Source organism: Ciona intestinalis, unplaced genomic scaffold, assembly GCF_000224145.3.
Source record: "Ciona intestinalis unplaced genomic scaffold, KH HT000105.2, whole genome shotgun sequence".
Classification (NCBI taxonomy): domain Eukaryota; kingdom Metazoa; phylum Chordata; class Ascidiacea; order Phlebobranchia; family Cionidae; genus Ciona; species Ciona intestinalis.
Genome location: NW_004190427.2, coordinates 125,676 through 139,869, shown reverse-complemented (window position 1 = coordinate 139,869; position 14,194 = coordinate 125,676). Strand labels below are relative to the sequence as shown.

At 34.7% G+C, this 14,194-nt stretch overlaps 2 protein-coding genes across 2 annotated transcripts in view; one reads left to right on the top strand and one right to left on the bottom strand.

The window, feature by feature from the left end:
- LOC100179923 (solute carrier family 22 member 5-like) overlaps positions 1-372 on the top strand; it is a 7,552-nt gene extending 7,180 nt beyond the window's left edge. Inside the window, exon 10 of the mRNA XM_009863237.3 lies at positions 79-372. Within this exon, the coding sequence (XP_009861539.3) occupies positions 79-230 (152 nt within the window). The 3' untranslated portion in view covers positions 231-372. The remainder of the gene's footprint in view (positions 1-78) is intronic.
- Positions 78-14,169, bottom strand: LOC100177568 (probable beta-tubulin polyglutamylase). Its single transcript, XM_018815847.2, has 17 exons — positions 14,023-14,169; positions 13,562-13,690; positions 12,706-12,859; positions 12,031-12,187; positions 11,479-11,543; positions 11,119-11,249; positions 10,430-10,583; positions 9,776-9,860; positions 9,013-9,255; positions 7,922-8,064; positions 7,072-7,162; positions 6,214-6,327; positions 5,508-5,659; positions 2,945-3,123; positions 2,521-2,700; positions 1,511-1,660; positions 78-1,069 (listed from the first exon to the last, which is right to left on the bottom strand). The coding sequence occupies exons 2-13, from the start codon at positions 13,665-13,667 to the stop codon at positions 5,555-5,557; spliced, it is 1,548 nt and encodes a 515-aa protein (XP_018671392.1). The 5' UTR covers positions 13,668-13,690; positions 14,023-14,169; the 3' UTR covers positions 78-1,069; positions 1,511-1,660; positions 2,521-2,700; positions 2,945-3,123; positions 5,508-5,554.
- Between the last annotated feature and the right edge of the window lie 25 nt (positions 14,170-14,194).

Below are 14,194 nucleotides of genomic sequence, written 5' to 3'. Positions count from 1 at the left end.
TGTTATGTAAAGACTTTTTGTAGATTTTGCAAGGACAATTATTCTGAATAAATTAGGCGAAATTACGATATTTTTCAGGTGAAACTACGAGTGAATTCGTCCCCTTCATAGTAATGGGATCGTTGGCGTTGATATCATCTCTAATGTCCATTCTTAAACTGCCTGAAACCAAAGGAACAACTTTGCCTGCTCGTATATCTGACGCAGAAGCTCTGAAAACTCGTTTTTAGTACAAAGTCTCGTATTTAGTCTATACTCGCGTTTTAAAAAAGAACCTAAAGAATTGCTCATATATTCCAGAATCGCGCATTTAGTCTAAATTGGCGTATTTATTGTAACGTTCAATCTATTTTAATACATATCAGTACAAGACCTAAGGGAAATAACCGATGTCACTGAAAAACCATGGATCGTCTCTCAGGCAATGGTTCAAGTAAAACACAACATCATGAAATATAAAATAGCAAAGTACATCAGGAACTCTTTATTACAACTCATTATTACATTAGTCTAAAATCGCGGAATTGGTATAATCGATATGTCGGCGGTTTGTAATAAATCTTACACATAAAAACACAATTATTAACTTTTAAATTTTAGATATTATTTTCGAAAAATATGTAGCATATGCAAGTTGCATTTACTGCCTGTTTCATGTTTAATTAAACAGATTGCTCTCAACGTATCGGTATAGGCTACAATATTATTATACATAGGCTACAATTTTAGTACAATTTTTGTAAAACAACACTAGTCCAGTGTTATACCATCTATCCTTGTGAAAACGATGTATATTCTCCCAACCCAGAACGTGCGGCGCTTCTCTGCTCGGTCAGTTGTGCTTGCACAGTATTTCCACCAGGTTGCCCTTGATTTGTGCTGCCACTTGCTCCCTGCTGCCCACCGGCGGCTGTGCTATTTCCCCGAGCGCCGTCTTGGCCGCCTCCGCATTTCTGACACACCATACAGCTCAGTGGACAAGCGATTCTTGTATGGGGATACTGCCCTTCTCCCATACAGTAACCCATCTGGTTCCAGTAATCACAATCTTTATTATAATCAGCACAATCTGAAACAAACCAAATGGATAATAATTTAATTCATCTTTGCTGAATTGATTCAAAACTTATAATATAACTTAAATACATGAATGAATTAATATCAGATTTTGTAACCTCGCGTGGAGGGGTAGCGACAGTCGTTATATAACTCGAGTGTTATTTTTCATACACTTCAAACTTTTTTACCACATGTGTAACTTCATAGGTGATTATTTTTTTGATTTTTAACGTCTATGGATACCATAACTGCTTGAATGAATACACCTTGTACCAGTTGACGAGTTGCCAAGTATGTTACATTGTAGGTGAATATTTTTGAAAATGAGGGGGGAGGATTTTTTTCATTTTTTATGTGTGGTTGATAATTTGGACAGCCCATTAATGACCACTGGGTTGGAGCAATTGCCGTTGAGTGTCTTTCTCATAAGCCCACAATGGTAGCAGCTTACCGTTTCGGCATGGTGGTTTTGCAGGTGGAAGATTGCACCCCGCACACACTTTGCACGACTTCATGCAACCAGCTCGGTTTGCGCCAGTGCACATATTCCTTGCGTATATTGCATCACAGTACGTCTCACCGAGTTGATTTCTACAGTTAACTGAAAAAATGGTTGAACATGTTTAATTAATTAATTTATCTGTATCGTTATAAATAAAAAATGCTTTTTTGGCAATTATACCTTTATTTACCGTAAGGTAAAAGCAGTGTTTTTTTATACTAATAAAAGCTATACCTGAATAGAACAATTTAGATCTAGTATATAGTAGGGTGGGGGAAGACGGGACACCTTTAGTACATAATATCTAAATGCTCTGATTGTGTTTTAAACAATTAGCAACGGTCTATGGAAGTCGTGAGGATACGGTTTTATAATTCTTTAAATGTTCTTTGTTTACTACCAAAGGGGACGAGAAAATTGAAAGAAAAGGTGTCCCATCTTTCCCCACCCTACTATACTTAATGTCGCATATTACACCAGTTTTGTTGCATATATTGTATACGAACAATGAACAAGTTTCTTAACTTATTTTTAGCAGAAATTTATTCTTCGTCTCGAAAAAGTTAGGAACTCCAGATTAAAAGGTTAGTAATATAGTAGGTTGAAGTAGGATATCTTTTTATTCTATTTTATCGTGTCATTTGGTAGTAAACAAAAAACATTTGAAAAATTATAAAACCGTTAGACGCCGTTAATTGTTTTGTTAAACGTGGTAAAGGAGTCAAAACTTACCAAAAGTACTATATAGTAGGGTGGGGAAGATAGGACACTTTTTCATTCTATATTCTCGTTCCACTTAGTAGTAGACGAAGAACATTCAAAAAGTTATAAAACAGTAACCTCACGAATCCCATACACCGTTGTTAATTGTTTAAAACGCGATGAGGGTATTTGGAGATTGTGTGCTAAAGGTGTCCCAACTTACACAAGGTACTATATATTTAGTTAGCGCCACTCACTGTCGCATGTTGTAGCACTTGTGATGCCCATGCTTGCTCTTGCTTCAGCGGACGTTTCGCCACATGGTGTACAAACTGCACAAGTCCGTTGACACATCAATCTCAAGGCACCAGAACACATCGTTGGTGTGTACAACTTCCATGTAGCGCAAGCTGAATTGCTGTCAGAACAGACGGCAGCTGGGGGAAAAACATTGGTTATCATGACATAATATATTTTATTTATCTTTTTAAAAAGATAGCGAATATCATATATTACTTGGTACCGACAGCAAAAAAAATGGTACCGACAGCAAAACGACATTCGTTAAAACACCTTTACGGATAAAGCGTTTCGGAAAGGGTATCAGTTAAAAGACGTATCTGTTGAACCCAAAATTATAACGGTTTTATTTATGTGAGCCAATTTACACCGTATACTTACAGCAACCAACAGAAACTTGGTTCACCAGAATACTTCGTAGAAGATTTGTGTTAATGCCAACTCCTGCTCGAAAGAAGAAGACGGTCAAAACAAATCCGATTGCTGGTCCCATGGTCTTCATAGTGAAAGTCGTCTTTGGTTGTTGGTTCCAATTTTGGTTGAATTTTGAAGCTGGTGTGCTACTTATATAACTCTATATTTGAGTCATTGGAATATACGTTCTTACGTTTCAATCCACGCAGCGAGTTATACAAGGTTCACTTTACGGGATAAACAAACCGCACGTGTTCTGAGTTTTGTTTTACAGATTATTTACAACTCGAGCGGTAAAATTATCTGGGTGCAACAAACTGCAATTAGGGGCATGTCGTGAGTGTGTTTCCGTTTTTTATAAAAGTTTGGCATAGTGCGATTCGGGCCGTGTATTGGCTCATGGAGTACAATTGCCACAGACAGGTAAACAGACAGGTTGCTTAAACAGACACCTAAACCCAATTGACTGGTTAAACTAAGGATATGTCCTCGAACATTACATTTAAAAGGGGAAATTGACTGCATTTTCTGGTCGTGGAATTTGGTTTGACCTTACCCAAATATACGCCACAGACAGGCTACCCATGTCTCATTGGGCAGCCGCTCAGCGTTGCTATAAATAACAAATACGTTTTTATTAATAACAAATACGTGTTTCATGCTCGTGCTGCGGCTGTACTACTATGGAACAAAAAGAACAACAACTACTAATAATAAATTGGAAAACTTGTTTTTGTTTTAGTCGCATTTTACAGAGATATATTTGTCCCTCGTTATTTTTTTCTTAAAACATATATAATTGTCTCAAAATTTCCCAATTCGTTAAGGTGACCTCTCAAGCGTGGTGTAGTAATTAGAAACTTAATAAATATATCACCATATTATCACGCCTCCGAAATTAAGTTCTTAACTGTTTAAAATACAATCGAGTTATTTGAACTGTTTGTGAAAAAGATGCTCCATGTTGGAGCCTAGAGTACTAAATCAATTTGTGTACGATTGTAGTCATATAGATTTCTTTCGATAAACCGATGTTTTTTTATTGCCATGGTCATTTCGTAGCGTGCATTTAGTCTTAAACTTTTAAAAAATTGACCTAAAAATGAAAAAAAATAAACGGTGTTTTGTGTGAAATACTGGCACAGCGGATAATGTGTGGAAATTCCCGCGATTTTTCAGAGAAATTTGCTGCTACAAAGTCCCATTAAAAAAAATACTTTCAGATGATTTTTGCATTTTTTGGTATACATTATTTATTTCTGGTCTGTACTTTTTTTTCCCTTTTCTAAAAGACATTTTGTAACGGACACTATTATATTCTTTTATTTAACTTGAAAACAGTAAAAATGGTTGATTTACTGCAAAAACTCAGTTGTGTATATATATAATGAGGTAGTAGACATTAAATCAATTGAAGTTGATGAAAAATAGGACAATAATTTAGAAAAAAAACTTTCAAATTTTAAGAATAACTGAATATAAAATGTAAAAGGCAACGGCAGTCGTTAACATTAACATGGGTGTTCCGTTTCATACACCTCGAGCCAGCTTACGAGTTACCACATATGTGGATTTGTGGGTGATTATTTTTGTAATATATTGCTGATAACTTGAACAACAACTGATAAAGTAACTCAAAGCAATTGCGGTTGTTTGTCTATGAAAACATTCGCTTACAATGCTACTATACATATGGGACTACTATGAACTAGTCCCGGACTAGTTCATACAACAAAAAAATCAAATATATTCCATAGTCTATACAGTAAACGATATGTAAAAAAAAAACATAACAGTTTTTTCATAATATAAAATAAAAAAAAAGAAAAGAAGAAAGAAATAGTTTTAAAACCATTTATCAAAATAAAGTTAAAAATCGACAGTCATACTGCATTTTCTGACCAATAATAGTAAATAGTATACATTAGGTGTGTACGTGGCAACTATAAATATTCAATAATTTCTTAACTTCTAATATATAGTAGGGTGGAAGGAAGATGGGACACCTGTTCATTCTGTTTTCTCCAAATTAGGAGTAAACAAAAAACATTAAAAAAATTATAAAATCATATCCTCTTAATCACCATAGACTGTTGTTAATTTTTTAAAACACGATCAGGATATTAAAATATTTTATGTGCTAAAGGTGTCCCATCTTCCCCCACCATACTATATTTCGTTTATCCACTGCAATGATTTACTTGTCCATGACTGCAAATTAGAAAAATATAACAGGATTTAATTAGTTAGCATTGTAATAAATGCCTTGAATCTACCCTGATTTGGTGCTTATAAGGCAGAACAATTCTTCCATAAAGAATCACAGTCAGGATCTGGTGTTACAAAATACATAACGGACAAAATTAAGTACAAGAGATACATATTTCGCGTAAATGGCATCGTCAGTCTCTTATTTAAATACCATCTTCTGTTATTTCTCATATATTAAACAATTTGTTGGAGTTAATTTTTGTCTGGTAAGTATTCCATAGCACCAGACCCTTATTAGTATGCCTTGCGTGGTACATACCCTCACATGCGCAGAAAAAAATCTCGTTTCAGTATAGAGCCCCCATATCAATTGCACCAAGCAGTGTCCTTTAAACACATCCCTTTAAACCATAGAGCTGTCAGCCTGTCTCGCTCCGGCAAATCAGTGAAGTCTTCTTTATGCTCAGGGGTCTTAAAGATATTAATTTAAAGTTGGGCGGCGGAGCAATAGTTAGGGGCCCTGCTTGTAACTAAACCTCAAGGCTTGCTGTGCATTCCTAACAACCCCTCAACCAATTTTTTATTTAAAAGTATTTCATAAACTTTTTAGTCCATAATAAAAACCTTACTTACAACTGCATGACTTACAGAATTTAGGTATATTTCCATTAGAAAAAGCAAGCAAAAAAACATAAACTCGGGGACAATTAGGAAAACAAAGATAACATAATGATGTAATAAGGGGATGTAATGATGTTTTGAACCTTTATGCTTTTGAGATATATTGGCATGTTTTTTTAGGTGACATTCAGTTTTACTTAAGAAACTGATTTCATGTGCATACACCGATTTTGAATAAAAGAAAAACATTCCCTGATGAAGTCTTGCCAAATGGCAGAAATAGACAACATTTTTTGTAAACCAGAGTCATTAAAAAATAATAAAACGTCGAAAAAACGATTTTCATACCGGATAAGCCATTAAAAGATTATTTAAGTAAATTCATTAAACATTATAAGACTTACCATGGGTGGAGGGATTACTCTTTGCGATCGAACTTTGTTGGTGTGTTCAAGGTATGCTGTGGTTAAATCATTCTGAAGCTGATGTGACAAGCAGGTTGCGCACAGTTTACAAATCTGGTTGATGGTATTGTTAAATATGGTGGAACAAGGCAATTTGGGGTAAATAATGGCTGGGTAGACCTGCCGACACTGTCACCCTAAGTCTAGTGCCTATGATTATAAATTAGAAATACATGGATTTTGTTATAAATTAACAAGTGTTTTTCAAACCATAAAATGGATGCTAAATAAAGTAAATGGGGCTTGAAAATACAGAAATTAATAATGGGATAGGCAGCTAGGTTGTTAGATTACCCAAACACCATTGAGTTTGTAAACTCAAGTAGTTCTAAGCATTTTTTTCTAATTTTTCACACAATTTGTGGTGACATTGCTTACATGCAGGTACAAGTTGAAAAATAGGGGTAACATTATGGATTTAATTGATTGGGTTTGTAGAACAGTAAATACTTTTGCTCTGCTTAGTTGTGTAGATACCTAGAAGCAGAGATAAAGCCGTTTTATGCCTAAAACTTGTATGCTAAATGGGGTGGGGTATATGTGTCCTTGGGTAAGACACCTAACAGCAATTGCTCCAACCCAGTGGTCACTAATAGGTTGTCCAAATTATCAGCCATACATAAAAAAAAGATTTTCTCGAAATAAAACACACATGGTAACTTATAAGCTGGCACAGGGTGTATAAAACAGAACACCTTTGTTATAACAACTGTCATTTTCTGACTACGTGTAGATAAAGCAAGTTACATTCATTTAGGCTATATTGTCAAGGTATAGGTATGGAGCTATAAAACTTACATCCGTGTCACAGTTTTCACATTTAATACACTGTGTGTCGTATACAGAGATGTCGCGCTGTTGAACATCAATGTTCTCCTCTGATCCTGGACTGCAAAACATGTTAAATAAGTTGAATTATTCAAAAATGAACTATTTGTGGTTAATGTGTATAATGTGGGATTTACCAAAAATCTGCCAAAATTTTGGACTGTATAATTCAGTGCTCTTCAACCGGTGTGCACGGTGCACCCTAGGGTGCATCAAAATATGCCAGGGGTGCACCAGTACAAAAGGGTATACAAGGGTGCATCACAAACTTCAACAATTTTCAGCAATAATACTCAGTTTTGAACATTTTTAACAAATTTAGCCATTTTTCTACAGTTTTTTATATGAATTCTATATCTTGCATCACTGGGAATTGCGAAACTTCATTAGTTTTACGTTAAAGCAATCAGGGGTACATGAGTTTGTCGCAACAACTTTAGGGGTTTACCAACCCAAAAAAGGTTGAAGAGCACTGGTATAATTATCCTAACTTAACTGTTATTATGATGAAATATTTACGAAAGTTAGAACCTTATGTGGCTAATGTAAATAGTTTTTTTTATTAAATATTCATGGACAACTGTTTTTATAAAATGTTATTTTGTATGAAATATTGCCAATCGCTTTTTATTGTATTGTTGAAGTATTTGTATATACTAGGTGTCATGGCACTAAAAAAGCGCCATGGCACATAAACCATGCCGTGGCACCTAAAGCATGCCCTTATATTGAACATAAACAATTTCGATACAAATTGTTCACATCATATGTCGTTTACTTGCCCTTAGGTGGGTTGTCACTACATAAAATTGTGATTTACCTTTTCAAACCAATTCTTGAAGTTCTAGTTGCAACACCAGCTAATGTTAATGTATTAAACACAACTTGTTCGTACATCAAGGCATTTACCTCAAAATGAGCACTTGACAGGTTGGGAGACATGTTTACCTCCATCAAATAAACCTGGTGAATAGGATATATATAAACATATGTAGATATATATGTATATATATATAATATATAGTAGGGTGGGGGAAGATGGGACAACTTTTTATTTCAAAAACGATCAGTATTTTAAAATATTATGTGCTAAAGGTGTTCTATCTTCCCCACAGTACTGTAAATGTATTGAATGAATGAATGAACCAGTGTAACTAACTTTATGCTTGGTGGCCGGTTAATTGCAGTCGTTAAACACTGCCACACCGGTGTCCTGTTTTATACACCCTGTGCCACCTTACAAGTTACCAAGTATGTTACTTCGTGGGCGATTATTTTTTGGGGGGCATTTTTTTATGTGTGGCTGATTAATGACCACTGGGTTGGAGCAATTGCCTTTTAATATCTTACTCAAGGACACCTACGCCCAGAATGGTACAGCAAAGAGCTTTAAACCCATTCCCTCTGGGTTAGAGGCAGGGGTGCTAACCACTTTGCCACGGCAGTGACGGCACCAGACATTTAAATACATGTAGGTAACAGATAAAAATAAAAACATAGGCACCAAACATTTTAAAATGTAGGGGAGGAAGGGATAGTTATACATGCATTACTATGACACAAATTTGGTTCTACGGTTTACTGATTACTGCAGTACATAAAATTTCGGGGTAGACCTACCCACCCTGCCACCCTAGGTTTGGTGCCTATGGCATAATGTTGCCTGGTATAAAATATCAACCTAAAGTTTGAAACAGGGGTTACATCATGTGTTTTAACTTTAGTAAAGCCTTAACTTTTTTTTTCAACTGTTAGGTGTCTATGTGATAATATAAATCAAAAAACATTGCGTTTGACAAATATTCAACGAGGTTCCCTATGTTTGACAACTATGGGTGTAACTGTATTTTAACACTGTCACCCCAATTTAAAAAAAAAGAAGTTATGAATGCAATAACTCAAACAACATACCTTCAAGTCAGCTCCAAGCACAAAATCAAACCGTACAAGTTCGAAAAACGAATCAGACCCATATGGATAACTGGCCCCAGCAGATTTGATGTCGTTTTGTTTTTCACGAATAATTTCAGCAACAGCAGAGTAAATGTCAGCTTCTAGTTTCTCAGGATTTTTTTCTAATGAACGAATAAACTCAAGCAAGGAGTTTTTATGCGACATGTGGAGCTTGTTGTACATGTATCGTAACGAAGGCATCTGAAAGTTAAAGTCTGCTTTATTTTACAAGCATTGGAAAAATTCATACAACAAAGTTTTTTTTCTAGGTTTTGTGTATAGCAACTACCAGAATGATGATTCCAGTTTAGGGGAACATAACAATAATATCTCTTAATGAGTATTTTATAGGCAATATTTTTTTAATGATGCTGTAGCGTTTATTTTTAACCCAGTGGTCACTAATGGGTTGTCCAAATTATCGCCCACACATAAAAAAATGAAAAAAATCTCCCAAAAATAATCACCCACAAAGTAACATACATGGTAACTCGTTTGCACGAGGTGTATTAACACCCGTATTATAACAAATGTTGCTTTCTGGCAACGCAAAGATAAAGTAAGGTACATTCAGATGAACATATATATCATATGAGCGTTGGCCAAACATGGTCTGGTCCCATGGCTCAGTCTCAATGGTTAAGCAATTACATCACAACACAATAAACAATACCAGCCTATTGGTTCTACTGTCTTGAATAAATAAACAGTTTAAATATACCTCCCACGTAGGTGTATAATCATCTGCAACAACATATTTGTTTGGATTGTTAACATCAAGTGGTAAGTACGGCTCTGGACAATATCTGAAAAATAATTGCTGTGAATACAAAACTAAGTATCTCAGTAATAAAACCAAATGGCCAATAAAGCAGTAAGCGGGATTAGGGGGTTGTAGCTTCTTTAATTTTTTCTTTAGAAAAGCCCACCCCGCCTCTTATTTTTCCTTTTTTTTAGACTAAAAACCCTTCTTTTATAATTTTCTGGCTTGGCCACTAAGTGAAGCGGATGGATTTAAGGTATGAGTTGAAGGAATTTCCTACCGTACATAAAAAATACACCAAAAAAAGCGGGCATAAGGTGTGTGAAACATAGCGCCTGTCCGACAGGGTTACAACACAGGCGGCCTGTGTTGTAACGACTGTCGCTGCATCTGCATGTATGTGTTCTTGCATGATACACGGCAATTCAACTGCTGCAACCCAGCGGTCCATTATGTCGTGTTTAAAGGTTCGCCATGGCCTTACATAAAATATTCTAAATTAGTTAATCATCTGCAGTTTACTGCAAATATAGGTGTATAAAACAGAACACCTGTGCTATAACGACTGTCATTGCCTGATCACATGCGGATAAATAAAATACATTCATTTACCTTATCAGCCATTCTCCTTTGTAAACATACACTCTTAGAGGGTCGACAGATGTGATAACAGTATATATACCAATGTCAAACTTCTTTCCATCGACTAAGAGAGGATCTTTTACAAACTCTTGCACAAAACTATTCGAGGCGTCCAAGTTTAACTCTGTGCGAGGGAATTTCTTGTCATAAATTAAAAATAATTTTGTATATGGTATTGTCAATCTGTGGTTTTCAAGGGACATACCAAAGTTAAATCTAAACTTTTAGATATTCCCAAATATGATCTAAAGGTACCACTAAAGTTTCAAAAAATGAAACAGCTTTTAAAAACACATAAAAAAGCTGTAAATGTATTGTTATAATTTGTTAAGATAACAGGAGATAACATAATATTCAACTTCTTATTAATCTTTTTGAAAACAATACAATAGCGAAGTTCATTTTATTTAAAGAGCGTAAAGAAGGAAATCAACAGGAAAACAACAGTTGATAAAACACGCTATGGATAAAAGGGGTAAAAAAGATGTCAGTTAAAAAAAGCATGGCTGTTGCACCAAACATATGGCGAACTTACACAGACTAAAATTTAATCAAAATAAGGTACTAAGCAATTAGAAGAAAATGTGGGTAAAGACACAGCCCCTACAATAGGGGGTGTCGGCTTTAAAGAGTACACTCCTAAATACACCTGTACTAACCTTTCATTGCTTTAATGGTAATTCCCCGGTGTTGGTTATTTTTCTGCACCCATAGTTTATCTGGGTTATTCTGAACGTGCTTTTTAAAATCCTCTTTGTCTTTGGGCAGTTGGAATGCTGTTGGTATATACCTGGAAGAAATATAAGTTTTTTTCCTATTTTAAATACATATACATGGTCTCCCATCCATTACCATTGGAGCCCTTGTTACCTACCTTTAAAATCCTTGCACGGCATAACCAGTGTTTTGGTTTTATTTTAATAGGATATATAGGTGACTATTACCACATACACTTTTTATATTACCAGAACACTGGTAATATTTCTGTGAAATCAAATTGTGGAATAAAATTAACTAACCTTGACTTGGAACTTGCAAGATATACTTTGCTGGTGAGATATCCAGAACCAGGAAAATGATTTATCTGTCAAGGCAGGTAACAATTATTGAAGAAAGAAACTGCTTTTTACCATGTATGTAACATTCAAGTTTTGAAATTTGTTTTTAGACAGCCAGTGATTTCGACAGGTAACCTATAGGAGATCACTAGACTGAAGTAATTGTTGTGGCTTGCACAAGGACAAATACGCCTACAATGGTAGCAGGGTCTCAAATCCATTACCTTTGGTTAGAAGCAGGTGTGCTAACCACTTTAGTGTGGCGCTGAACATGCAGCAGTAAACTTTAAATACCCATTGAAAAGAGGTTTGATGCATTTTAATTAAAAGAGCTTTACAAAAATAGAAACATGCTATGGCTGTGCCTAGCTGGCCCGTGGGTATTCTGTATTTTTTTTCAATTCACTCATATAAAATGGACTTTTCGCATAACTTTTACCAGGTTTAAAAAATAATTAAATCTAACTAAAGCTACGAAAATGGCACCAATTTATAACCATGAAAATTACTTACAAGTTGGTTAGGCTTTAGATTTGAGGGGCTAACTTTAGATGGGAATGGGTAATCATACGACCACATAACGTCCCAGGTCCCTGTCTTCGTATCCCAACGATCAAACCCAGCGGCTTTAAACACATTTCTTACGTGTTCCATGTGTGGTGTGTCCGCACTGGTAATTGCAACCAAGTATATATAGAATAAACCATAGGTCTATAGGCCATAAATGTTAAAGCTACAAAAACCAAGTATGTATATACATAATATATATATATTTATATATACATAATATGACTATAAATTAAATCGTAAGTGTAAAATTTTATTAATTGTAAACAAAGTCATAGATTAAAATTAGTCAAATTTAGGTTTAGTCTTCAAGCATAGGAAACCTGATTGATTAACATGGAGAAAGCAATAAGAATAAGGCTTGCGGTTTTTTTTTACTTTTTTTAGCCACTTAACAGCACCAAAAAATAAACAATCTCCCACACAGTTACATTCTTGGTAGCTTGAAAGAGGTATATATGAAGCCTATGCTTATAGTGCAAACATCTGTGTTATGTTATAACTCAATGCTCCACCGAAAATACATATATAATGAGGCCGCTCTAACGTATATCATACAAAAACATCCCTTTGAATATAATAATAATTCTAAGTATGAAATATGAGTATTGAGTAATATACCTCTTAGCTGCAAGCCAATATTTTGGTTTAGATGAAGCCACTGCAGTATTAGATTGAACCGGATTTAGATTGAACTGTTTTGCATCTAACGCACGCAGTTGTTTCTTCTGTAGGTTTTTTATCTCCATAACTTGTGAAAATAGTAGATAAAAACCTGAAAAATAATGTTTTACTACTTAACCTGTATATTTTATATACCAACACAAAAACAGTGCCTAAAAATATATATATTATATATATACTTTAAAATAGTATATAATATAACACAGGGGTGCTTGAATTTATACACTCTTGGGTCTTGACAAAAGCTACAAACATGTAACCCCAAGTACGCAGGGTAATCAAACCAACCCAAACCAACATGCATTTTAGTAGTAAACAATACAACCATAAGGTAAAATTTGTCCCACAAGTTTGTTGGTTTAACTATGATAGCCTTGTATTTACAAAAGTTTGGTCCTTAAGTCTACATGGCTGCACCTTCATCTCAATTTATATGGAACGCATGGTATGTCTACGTCTACTATGTCATAGCTGATAGGACAAGTTTGTAATTTGTATCATTACCACTATGACTCAAACAAAGTGATGGACTAGCACCAATGTGCGCCAATTTTAAGTTGCAATAATTGCAGTCTCCAATGAAAATAATGAGAAAAAATTGTCTTCATTTTGACTCCTAGTTTAAACTACGATTAATTACAATTATTTCAATTTGTAACTCCTTTTAAAAATGTAACTGCTTTTAAAAATCCTACCATAAAAAATACATGAGTACACAACACTCGGATACTTAAAATGGGATTCACACACTTGTATTTACAAGCAATGCATGAATAATTGTTATATTGCTTACCTAGAAACACAGTAGCAATGACCAAATATTGAATTCTGTAGCTTGAAAATCTCATACTTCTGATGTTATTCTTTATACAGCGTACAAGAGATATGCTTGAGCTCATAATCTACTCCAGAAAACTTTAGTCTGTCGATAATTATGCCATAAAATTAATACAAAATGTTACAATTGATATTCTGTTCTAAAAGGTCATAGTAAAATTGGTTTAAAGATTAACAGTTTCGGTTTTATTGGATTAATTTAGAGTATATTATATTATTGTTCTGATTTAATAATTGTTATAAAAACATTTCTGATTTGCATTATAAATTTTGCTGTTTTGTTATTATATGCATTATTATAAGTTTTATATCACAGTAAGACAAACAAATAACCCAAAAATAAAAAGTATAATAAACTGAACTTTTGAAACAGCTAAGAAATCCAAATATTTTTGCACACTACACAAATAAACTCACGGTTGGTTCACTGCTGTTTATTTGTACAGTGAGAAATTCTAGACTTTATTCGAGGTTTACACCGACGTCACAGTGGAACCAGAATCGTGAGTCAGCCATTATGACATCATGCTGACTCGGCATTTCGTAAATTCTACGTGCCGTGTGAAGAAACGTGCACACGAGTAATAAC